This window comes from Nansenia antarctica, assembly GCF_963989245.1.
Source record: "Nansenia antarctica genome assembly, chromosome: 4".
Lineage (NCBI taxonomy): Eukaryota > Metazoa > Chordata > Actinopteri > Argentiniformes > Microstomatidae > Nansenia > Nansenia antarctica.
The window spans coordinates 52508687-52521186 of NC_137689.1; the positions used below are offsets into that span (position 1 = coordinate 52508687).

The 12500-nt window shown below is 46.9% G+C and overlaps 1 protein-coding gene across 1 annotated transcript in view; it reads left to right on the forward strand.

Annotated features, from left to right (window-relative positions):
- The window catches only part of rgs3a (regulator of G protein signaling 3a), a gene marked incomplete at its 5' end in the record, with an annotated part of 134096 nt that overhangs the window by 108968 nt on the left and 12628 nt on the right, over positions 1 to 12500 (forward strand). The window contains one exon of the mRNA XM_080530162.1: positions 4965 to 5035. Within this exon, the coding sequence (XP_080386288.1) occupies positions 4965 to 5035 (71 nt within the window). The remainder of the gene's footprint in view (positions 1 to 4964; positions 5036 to 12500) is intronic.

Here is a 12500-nt window from a genome sequence, read left to right on the forward strand (position 1 = left end):
GATGTTTCATATTGTTTTTCGAGGACGTTCAAAAATGCACCCGGCGAAAAGGACAAAAAAACATACACTTGACACTTAAACAATTAGGTCATTACAGATGGGATCCTAAAAAATCAAATGATAAAGCAATTCAGAATGCTCTGACGTCAAATGCACAAAAGAACAGTCAGAGAAATAATATGTCCCTGTTGGAATAACGTTCATCTCCAAAACAAGAGCCATTTGAAATAACTGTGCCATGGGGTTGACGTGGAGGACATTGAGGTCATATTTTGCATTTGACCTCTTCCCTCTCACCCACTTTTCTTGAACCTCTGCCCCAGAAAAGCAGCCGGCATTCCATGACTGCTGTTTTTCTTATCTTTTTTTTTCTTATTATTTCCCCCTCTTTTTTCCATGTTCTTTCTCTCAACCCTCCATTGTTGCAGCTATGCCCCCAGGACAGAAGCCATGTCCTCTGGTTTCTGCCCCCCCCCCCCCCACATACACACACACACTCCTCTCCTCATTCTCTCTCTCCAATGGGCCACACAATGTGAGTACGCTAGGTATACAGGTTCACACAAACCCAGACCTGCTTGAATGAGAGAGAGAGGGAGAGAGAGAGGGGGGGAGAGAGGGAGGGGGAGAGAGAGAGAGAGAGAGAGAGAGAGAGAGAGAGAGAGAGAGAGAGAGAGAGAGAGAGAGAGAGAGAGAGAGAGAGAGAGAGAGAGAGAGAGAGAGAGAGAGAGAGAGAGAGAGAGAGAGAGAGAGAGAGAGAGAGAGAGAGAGAGAGAGAGAGAGAGAGAGAGAGAGAGAGAGTCTGTCTGTGACCAGATATTGTTCCAGGGTGAATAGTGAACTTGTTTTTGGATGGAGGAGAATAAGAAGACCAATGAAAGGGAAGGAAGTAGCCTGGGGAGGTTTGATTACCAGCAGGAATGAACCAGGGGTTAGACACACACACACACACACACTGTGTTACTTCACTTGGTGAGAGAGATGGAAGTTGTTCCTGCCACAATTTGTGTTTGACTGTCTTCCAAGACCAGGTTGGACAGCTGTTTGTGAACAACACTGAGGTCACATTTTGGTTTTTATTGGAAGCAATAGGCTGTGTGTGTGTGTGTGTGTGTGTGTGTGTGTGTGTGTGTGTGTGTGTGTGTGTGTGTGTGTGTGTGTGTGTGTGTGTGTGTGTGTGTGTGTGTGTGTGTGTGTGTGTGTGTGTGTGTGTGTGTGTGTGTGTGTGTGTGTGTGTGTGTGTGTGTGTGTGTGAGTGAGAGAGAGAGAGAGAGAGCCTATTCCCCTTCCCTCTGCCCACTCAGTGTCTCTTATCAGGGAACACAATCCCAGTGTCATGCCAACTGATGCTCTCAACACACCATCACTACTGACCCCGCACACTGTGTCCCATATCACCTCACACCACCTGTCTGAAGAGCTATAAACACACACACACACACACACACTCACACACACACACACACACACACACAGTTGGTCCTGGCCTACAGTACATTCATCTGACCTGCGTGTGTGCGTGGGTGCGTGCGTGTCCAGACCCCGTCCCCCAGCTCCAGCCCTCTCTCCTCCCTCTCCCCTCCCCAGCCCTGGGGGTGTATAGTTTGGCAGTCCCAGTGTTGTCTCACCCTCCTCAGTGAAGCGGAGCCTGTGAGAGTTAAACTGCTGTGGGCCACCATTCACACAGGTCTCAGGGAGCCGTTCAGCCTGGGTTTAGCCTCTCCCTGCTCCGCTGGCCCTCGCAGACGCTGTTCCCACTGTGTGTGGGGTTGAGGGGCTGGGGTAGGGTTAGAGGCCCCCGCCAGAGAACCATGCAGCGGGTTGGCGGGGTGGTTGGGGCCTGGGGGCTAGAAGGCTGAGGCAGGGCTGCTGGGTAATTATGGGCTTTTTCAGACTCAGGAGAAATAGCGGACATGAAGGGATTTTTGCTATTTTAACACATAAACAAACATAAGTCCCGCATGTTGATATCTCCGATCGTAATATCCATGTCAGTCGCTAATGCACATACTGTATACATAATGTTCATAGTTTCTGTATTCCGTACACAATGCCCTAGTTGTCTTTTGTTATCTTAATCAAAGCACTCTTTTAGATGGTGATTACACTGAGTACTGGGGGGAAAAAAGAGAGAATAGATTGTTATTTAACATGCCATTGTATTCACCCCAGAGCCAGTGTCTCAGTTTGAAAATGATGAGAATTGAAACGCCCAAGCAACTGAAAGTAGGTCTACACACACACTCGCGCACACACACACACACAGACAAACACACACACACACACACACACACACAGCACACCACACAGAGATGAAAGTTGAAACCAGGTCTGTGTCATGTCAACTAACAGTATCCTAGTATATTCAATGACCAATGACCCCGTCTTCCTGGGCAGGCATTAGGAAATCTCCCTCCATAGTGGCCGAGACGCTCATGTTTCATAGACCCAACGGTTTGTGTGTGTCGGAAAGCCATAAACATCCCCTTTAAGAGCAAGCATTCAGAGGTTTTATGGCAGTGAAGGCAGTTTGGAGGGGCTGTTTCTAGGCTTCACGTGAGCCTGGCGTTGAGTGGTTTATGGCTGAGCACGGCGTGTAACATGAGCACCCTCCCCTTTAATTGACTTCCTCCATGACTGGACCGGACTGGCCCCATCATATGTCTTTATCTGGGGGGCTCCAACTGAAGGCTATAGCAGATGTTGTTCTCTCTCTCTCTCTCTCTCTTTCTTTCTCTCTTTCTCTCTCTCTTTCTGTGTGTGTGTATGATGTCTGGGTCAGGCCATTGTTGTGTTTAAAAGATAGAAAATGGAAACAGACCCAACAAGGCATTTTTGAAAGACAGATTGACAATTGATAGGCATAGAGAGAGACCACAGACCACCCTTTACGAATGTCCATGAGCAGTCATGTGGAATGGAGCCATCCCCTGGATTAACTAGGCCTATAGTCCTGGCAGTAAAGATCAGTGCGGGTGAGGGGTGGGGGGGGGCTATGGTCTGAGTGCCTGCCCTTCCCCTCCTGTCCTCTCTGGTTTCTGGGGAGGGGGGGGGGGGGGGAAGCCTCGACGACTCCCTGGGGTCTGGGATACCCTAGTGGTTCTCATGTTCCAGCTCTAAGATTAGACACTTTATTTTGATGTGCCCGCTGACCCCTGCCTGTGTCTCCAGCCCCAGACTCATGGGTATCTGGTAAGCACAGTGTTCTCAGGTTCCCCCTCTCTTGCTCTGTGTGTGTGTGTGTACGTGCCTTCTTCGAGTGGGACAGGACAGTTGGAGAAGGTTTCCAGAGAAACCTGGGTTACATGGTAACGACTAGTTCTCTTTCAGTCGATTCGGTTTGACCCGTCATTTTGAGGCCCAGCCCCCGTAGTGGATGTACCCCACAAGGATGTACCCTGTCTACAGACGTCGGACTTGACTTAGCCAATTCAGCACGCTATTCCGTGACTGTGGATTGTCCTATGATTGTCGATCCTAGGAGTCTCAGGGGAAACAGTTCAGCGAAGTTGTAGCTAGCTACGGAAGACACACTACGGTAAGCTTCAGACAGTCAGCGAGTGAAGAGTGGAAAAACTAAATGGGCACGCTATGCATGGGCCTTTATAGGCTGGGCACTAGGAAAGGGCTACCTGCTAGCAAACGTATTCAGCCTGTACAGTTCTTCAGCGACAACAACGGTTTTCTCCAAGGCTTCTGTCACCTTACAGTAAATATTTGCCATACATTTCTCTGAAGTCATCCTCTAGGTCAGCAAATATTTAGAACTTTAGCATCGTTCAACATGTGCATCCCGAGCAAAGATCTTTAGTCACTGGTTACAGAAGCTACTGTACATTTGCTTTCCTCTGACAAGTGTTTTTTGGTGTGTGTGTGTGTATATATATATACACAGTATGTGTGTGTGTGGGGGGGGGAAGTGAACATCTGCCAACTCCTCATACAATAGCACAATAAGCTGCTATTCTTGCCAGCGTCAGTCAATGTTGTTCCTGTTTAAGCTATAGACATTATCTAATTTATCAGGAAATATGTTCGAGACCTGCACTGAGACTGTCAGAGTTATTGTTTCAGTGTTATGACAAACACACACACACACACACACACACACACACACACACACACACACATACATTTACTGTATATGGCCATCTGTGCGCAGACTGGTCAGATTTGGAGTGTGTTCTCACAGCACAATGGGGTATTATGCTCTTGTTACAAAGACACACACACACACACACACACACACACACACACTCAGCCAGGAACCTTCAACTCTCCCAGGAAAGTCTCAGACCAACAGTGAATGCCCACCCCTCTCCTTTTTTCTTTGGCTACCAATTAGAGAGGGAGGATCTCAGGAAGTGTAATGTGACACTGGGGTCTATAGACTTAATGTGTTAAACCTGGGGACATGGCTTGAGGTTAGGAGAACCACACACACACACACACACACACACACACACACACACAGTCAACCACACTCTCACACACGCCGTCAGTCTCCTTCAATCACACACACGCACACACACACACACACACACACACACACACACACACACACACACAAACACACACACACACACACACTGCTGTGGGAGTATTGGCTGGGGTCCTGCTGAGGATTAACCAGTCCTGCGGCAGGCTGTGTGTGTTACGGATTGTGACTACCCACAGCAGACTTACTACATACCTCGACCTAGGGGGACACACCAGGGACTAGCTGACTGGCGGAGTGTGTAGACTCACTGTAGTAGAGGCTACCCTGTGTGCACAGCTCTAGGAGCCTGTTCGCTACTGTAGCACACACACACACACGCACACGTACACACACACACACACACATCCATACAGTTCTGCCTGGCGGTGTCTATGTGAGGGAGACCCCTCTGCCTGGCTATAGGGGCCTGTCTAAGAGCAGGAGGCTGGATGATGAGTGTGTCCTCTCCTTCCTCTACCCTCAGCTCAGCGGCGGATCCCAGTGCAGCTGTGAAGTCGGCCCGGACGGCACCAAGAAGAAGAAATCCAAGAACCTGTAAGTAACAACCACCCTCTTCTGTCTTCTTTTGACTTTACAAAGTGTGCCGGTTCTTTCTTTGTTCTGCTTTCTCTCTCTCTCTCTCTCTTTCTTTCTTTCTTTCTTTCTCTCTCTTTGTATCTTTGTTGTTGATTGATAGGGGGATTTGGCAGGGGAATGCCATGCGGTTTAGCACTGGATAGCCATTTTTCTCCAACGAGATGTAGCATTCATGTACATTTAGTACAGGCTTTCCTATAGGTGAAAGAACGGTAAGAGACCCACATGACGTTGAATTGAAGATGTTTTTCGTTTTTTTTTTTTATCGCCCTTCGTCATCCTTGATCATAACTGGTCGGAATATGATATACAATCGTATTATCTCGATGACTTAATACTCCCAAAGTCCCGACATGAACAATGTCTTCAGTCAAGACCAAGGCTACAGGGGATGTTACCCAAGCCTTCCCCCCTCCTCAGTCAGTGGTCTTTCTACTGCATACAGTACTGTCACCTCCTCTCACTTCTCACTCCAGTGTCCTTTGCCCTAATGCTATTGCCTGCTGCCTGTCAGATCAGATGTAAACTAGGCTGAAGAAGAAACAATACATGTCCAGACTTAACAGCCACTCTCTCATAGGTGTTTTAGCATAGATGACAATAGCAGTGTTGTGAATGATAATGGGCTGTTTAAATGAGGCCTATGGGGGATCTTGGGCTCTGTCCTGGGTCTGCATGGGTATTGAGACCGGATCAGTGGATTGGGAGAGTTTAAGTGCCTAATAGATCTGCTTCCCAAAAGGGATTTATCAGGATATTCTACCATAGTTAGTTAGTTTTGTTTTGTTTGTTGTTTGTTTGTTGTGGGATCTATTTTAACCCATCTTAGGCTAATCTTCCAAGAGTCCTAAAAATACAAAATTAATGAATAACATACATAGTATAATAATTTAGTGAAGAAAAAGAAGGAAAAAAAAAAAAGCTATTCCTTCTTCTAGCATTGTGACTACCAATGGCCCCTGGTAGAAATAGATGATTCACTTACTTAGACAAATGTATTTGTTGTAAATCCCTTTGGATAAAGGCGTCTGCTAAAATGTCAAAAATGGAAATGGCAATGTAGTGAGACTGAGAGTTTTAACCTCATCATTGGTGGATGATCTCCATTAACTTTATTAGGTGTTAAATGGTTTGTTTGTTTGTGTGCGAGTGGTGTGTTTATTTGTGTTGTGAAAGTAGGGGTTAAATGTGTACGACTGTGTGGTAAAATGTTTCTCTCGGAGTGTGCGTGTGCGTGTGTGTGTGTGTGTGTGTGTGTGTGTGTGTGTGTGTGTGTGTGTGTTTGTGAACTGCTCAGGGATTCATCAGCTGTTGATTGAACTGTCTTCACACTCTTGCCCATCAATAAGAGGTTTCACACTCTGAGAACAATAGTCACTTAACATGGCAACTCTTTGGCCTGATGACAAAGTTCCCACACTCTCTAGTGCTCTCTTAGCTTCGGCTCCCTCGACGGACTTAGCCATTGACTCTGATCCCTGTTCAGATTTCGATCTCAGAGGAGTTATTGTGTGAATGTTACGATCACGTTTTAGCAGCCATTGTCTCTGCAATATTTGAAAGTAAAGCTATCTAATTGTGTTGGTATCTGGTGCCTTGGATCTGTGTACCGGTACTATCTGTCATGACCTACCCCTCCCCCCAACCTTCACAATGATATATCCAACCACTGTTTGCCGGCTGTTTATTCAGCTGAGGGTGTCAAATGTGCAGGTGTTAAGAGGGGTGTGCCACACCTCCTGCGCGTGAATGAGTGAGAGTGTGTGTGTGTGTGTGTTTGTGTGTGTGTGTGTGTGTGTGTGTGTGTGTTTGCTGCAGCGTCCATTAGCCGACCCTTCAGACTCACAATGCCACACCCTTCCTCTAAATCAAACGGTTGCGTTGACGTGGAGTCCACAGCAGGCAGTTGAGCTTTGTCCTGCCTCAGTCCGATCAAACAGCACTGACCCACTGTCAGCTTCTGGGCCCGTACAGCTGCATCATCCTCTCCAACGGTCTCAGTCTCAATGTCGCCTTTTCTCAGGAATGTGCTGTTCTCTATGACTTGAAACCTTGGCCTTCCAGGTATCCGGGACAAACAGCATTTCTCTCCATATCTCTCTCTCTCCCTCTCTCTCTCTCTCTCTCTCTCTCTCTCTCTCTCTCTCTCTCTCTCTCTCTCTCTCTCTCTCTATGTATCTATCTCTCTCTCTGTCTGTCTGTCTCTCTCTCTCTCTCTCTCTCTCTCTCTCTCTCTCTCTCTGTGACTACTAGAGTCCATGGGAGTCTCTAGATGTGAGGGATATAAATCATGTAAATTCTTGTCAAATTGGCAGCAACCCACACAGCATCAGGCAGACATCAAATAAATGTGCAATAACACTATGTGCAATATGACAACCCTAGTCGTTTTATCTGTACAGTATAGTATAGTGGATAGTGTACATAGCCTTTATTTATGTAAACCAGCTCCTTTCCCTTCTTGTTTTTTTAGTTTTTTTTTTCTTTCCTAGCACCAGGGGAGCCACCCCTCCTAAATTTTGTTGTTTGGTACCTGTACTATAGCAATGACAATAAAGACCATTCATTCGTTCATTCATTCATTCATTCATTCATTCATGTGGGTGTCAGCAGCAGCCCTCTAGTGGGGTTCTGGCTAGGTAGAACAGACACCGAGGGTTGAGTCATCTCCCAGGAGCTTCAGGCGGATGCGGCGGCTGTGTCTGTGTGACTACACACAGCAGTGACATCAGAGGAATCGGGTGGGGGCCGAAATCGGAGGACGGGATCGTTATAATGCATGGAACAGAATGAGGCGTGGTATTGACGTGTAGTGAGGAGTCGGGTTAACAATCTCATCGAGTTGGGGGAGGAAGTCTTGTCTCTCTCAGAGGTCACTGTACATGTTCTCAACATCTTGACTTGATGATGTCTAATTAATAATAATAATTAATAATAATCATTAATTAATAATTTTGCCATTTAGCAGACGCTTTTAATCCAAAGCGACTTACAATTACGAATTACAGGGACATTCCCCCTGGAGTAACTGAGGGCTAAGTGCCTTACTCAAGGGCACACTAGTAGTGGTGTGGTTTCAGGCGGGATTTGAACTCACAACCTTCCGATCACAAGTCCAACTCACTATCCACTAGACCACCACTACCCCGTCTACATGTTAGTAGTTTGCATATGCGCACATGACCTACTTTTCTTGACGGGAATGTTCTACTGCCCTTGATTTGAACCTGTATGACCATCTGGCATTGCATCTGGATACTACTTACATGTAAACCTAAACCTGTCCTCCACCCTGTTACCCTCTCTCTATCTCTCTCTCTCTATCTCTCTCTCGCACGCGCATCCATCCATCTATCAACTCTCCCTATTGTTTTCTCTGGATATTTCGGTCCGAAACACGAACCCCTTGTCATTGTAAATCACACTTCTCCTCTTTCTTGGTTACTCCCGTTCTTCACCCCCCCCCCCTCTCTCTCTCCTCGCCCGCCCCCCTGTAGACTCCTTACTCATCTCTGGGCCTCTGGCCCCGGAGGGAACCTCTCCAGGCTGCACCTGGGAGTATCTAGTAGGCGATCCTTCATGACTCCCTCCTCCGAGACCACTCTCTGCTATGACGTAGAGACCGCGCAATCTTTCACCTTTCCTCAGAGGTCCTCCCGGTTCACCCATCCATCCATCCACCCATCCATCCATCCACCCATCCATCCATACGTAGGTGTCAAACATGTGTTTCTTGCCATTCCAAATTCCATTCCAGGCATTACAATGAGCCTGTCCTCCGATTTCTACCTCCACTAGCCTCCCCTGTATGGAGGAGGCCGTTGCAGGATATGACGCTGTATATCACACATTCCTGAGGCTCTTAAGACCCCCTGAAGTCTCTGTGTCTCACACAGACATGCACTGACGTACTGCGGCCAGGAAAGCAGCATTTTAGAGGCCTCTGAGGGGTATCGACACAACAAGCAGCAGGCGGAATCAGAACAGAGAAATGGCCTAGCTACTCCAAGAACTTCACTATGTCGTTCCTTTACCGTCCGTGTTATGCTGATGTTGTATACGCGTATCTCCAGTTAGAATTCAGCTCTACCTGAATAGAACGAAACCCGACAAGTTGTCAAGGACTACAAAAGAACTTTGGCACTGTACACCGGCTCAGTACCAATGATCGTGTACCGGTACCAGGGCTTGTCAATTCGGAATTCCATTGGTATTTGACCTAGAGGTGGGGAGGGAGAGGTTGAGAGGGAGAGAGAGAGAGGGCAGTTGCTGTATGAAGGGGTAAAGGAGGGGCTCACTTTGAAAAGGAAAGAAAGACAAATAAATATATATATATATATATGACAGGTTTGCCAACTGTCCTGTATTAACCAGGATGTTCCGTATTTGGCAGTGAGAAAGGTGGCAACCCTAGTAGACCCCCCCCCCCCCCTACCAAGCACCAGTGAAGGAGAACGGTGTACCTGACCCAAATCTCCCTCCCTCATATAACTCCCTCACACCCCACTATAGACCCTGATTATATGTGACACGGTCTGTGGAAGGGGTAAGAAGTCGGCAACCGATTTAATGTTCAGACTTGTGTTCAGAAAAATGTAAATACATTTCAGTATATTTGAAAGTCAATAACACACCGCTAGTCAACTAACACAGCTTGTTTTGTGAGCCTTTACTGCTGTGTAAAGTAGTCTTATAGTTAACTCGGTAGCAGTGGGGATTACTCACCGAAGTGTGTGTTGTGATTTTCGACAACGTCGAAATATATTTCCGGGTTTCAAAATAAAAGTCTGATCATTTTGATTGGTTGGTTGGTTACAGACTTGTTTCCCCTTTGACCAGACCGTGTCACATATAATATTCAACTTGATTAACTAACTCTCCTATTCACGGGGTAAAGCAAGTTTAATTGCATTTAATTGAATTGGCATCAGACTGCAGTCAGACTGACAACCGTAGCTAACAGGTCAAAGACAGCTACCGTGGCTCACAATGAACAAAGTAGGTTACACTGTCAAACAAACAAACCGCATATAGCGAATCACCTGATGTTTTAAAAAAATAAATAGCTGACCTGACCTGTTCTCACTTGCGTCAGCGGAGGCTTAAAGAGACCAATTGAATTCTCTGTCTGTACCTGGTAGCATGAGAACAGCATTTGTAGAGACTTATGTAACAAGCGTCTGTGTTTGTCTGTTTTAAAATTAGTTTGAAGAGGTATGCTAACTTTGAGTCTCGACTGGCTAATCCTGGGGAATGTTGACATAGCAACTATAGCTTTGGGTGATAGAGAGGGAAAGAGGTTAGGTACAGTAGGGAGGAGTACAGTGTGAGCCTGCCGCAAGGAGGAAGGGAGGGAGGAGGAAAGAGGCTAGGTATCATTGTTAACCGGCTACAGGGAGAGGGAGGAAGGAAAGAAGGAAGGAAGGAAGGAGGGAGGGATGGGAGCCCGTTCTGATCCGATCTGTTAGCTTGTTCCCTCACGTAGTGAGAGGAATTCAATCAGAGAGGAGGGAGGGAGGGAGGGAGGGGATGAAGGAAGGAAGGAAGGAAGGAATGAAGGAAGGGAGCTGGATCTGATCTGACAGCTTGTTCTCTCACGGTAGTCAATAGACCCTTTCACACATAGTTCCCTGTAAATTTCATGGAATCCCAACCCGGGTCTGCCAGTGTTTTTCACCATCACACATATTCATAGCTTTCAGTCACGTGGTTTCTTCCCTAGCAACCACCAACCTGACGGGCAAAAAGTATCATCGCTCAACATGGCTGCCTACTATTTAGACCACCTCACTCATGAAGAACTATCAAGATACACGACGGTGATAGGAGTGGAGGATTGACACCATTCAAATAGTGTTGGATTCCCTGTCTTCTACTCTATCCGGACACGTTGGAATTGTTATTTTCCTAACCCCCGGAGAATCAAAGTTATTGACCTGCAAAGGGTGCCTCCTTGACCGGCTTTTCCCGTGAATAACACCGGTTATGGAGGTGGTACAAACATAAGACTATTATTGCTAAATTCACCATCAGTATACGGTCATTTTGAGCCCTTAACCACCGCGCTGACACCCCGAGAAGATATACTTTTAATATGAAACTCGATCAACCGGGCGTTCACCGGCTGCTGGACGAAACTCCCAACTCCCGCTGTCAGCGAGGCGAGGGAATATTTATATCCGGGAATTCGCTCCTTGCTGTGTCCACGGTGATAGGAGTGGAGGATCAACTCCATTCAAATAGTGTTGGATTCCCTGTCTTCTACTCTATCCGGACACGTTGGAATTATTTTCCTAACCCACGGGAAATCAAAGTTATTAACCCGCAAAAAGTGGGTTTTGCCCGTGGGTTTTGCCCGCAAAAAGTGCCTTTTGCCCGTCAGGTGGGCGTTTCCACTATGCTGTGACGTCACATGAAAGCTATGAATACCGGGTTGTGCCTTTTCACACGTCCCGGGTTTGCACAAGCTACTTGAATCACGCATTCAACTGGATGCACAACTGGAACATAGTATTTGATAAGTAATCTAGCTAAGTAAGTAAGCTAGCTAACTGTGATTGGAAATTAAGTAGTATCCAGTTGTGGAATTACATTTAGTATTAGTGATATTCAAGGATAGACAAACCTTCCTAACCCCTCTCCCCCTCCCCCTCTCAATCCCCCTCCTTCCCTCTCTTCTTCTCTCCCCCTCCCCCTCTCCCCTGTCTCTCCACTGTCTCTCCACCCTCAATCCCCCCTTATTGCCCTCTGCTCCCATGTTCCCCTCTCTGCACCCCATCTCCCCCTCCTTCAATTCAATTCAATGTTCAATTTTAAGGACTTTATTGGCATGGGAAAACATACGTATACATTGCCAAAGCAAGTGTGAAGATAAAAAACAAACAAAAAAGAATGTAATATACTAGAATAAATAGATTATTAAACAGAGCTATGTATATATAGTATACAGGTAAATAAAGATAACTTTAAATACATGTCCCTCTCTCCCTCCTCCCCCCTGTCTCTCCACCCTCTCAATCCCTCCTCATTCCCCTCTGCTCCTCTCCCTCTTTCCCTCCTCCTTCCCCCCTCCTTCCCTTCTCTTTCCCCCCCTCCACCCCTCCCCCATGCTTGTCCTTGGTATCACAGCTGCTTCCCAGGGCTGCTCCACATCCTCTCTGACTGACTGACGTCCCCCTCCATTGTTACACCTAGTCAACCAGGTGGTGTAGCCTTTCCCTCCCCCGGGCTACAGTCCTAGGACAAATACCTCTCTCTTTCACATTTGGATAAATATCCAGCCAGTACACGCACACACACACACACACACACACACACACACACACACACACACACACACACACACACACACACACACACACACACACACACAAATGCACACACACACAAATGCACACACACACACACACACATTCAGTATACA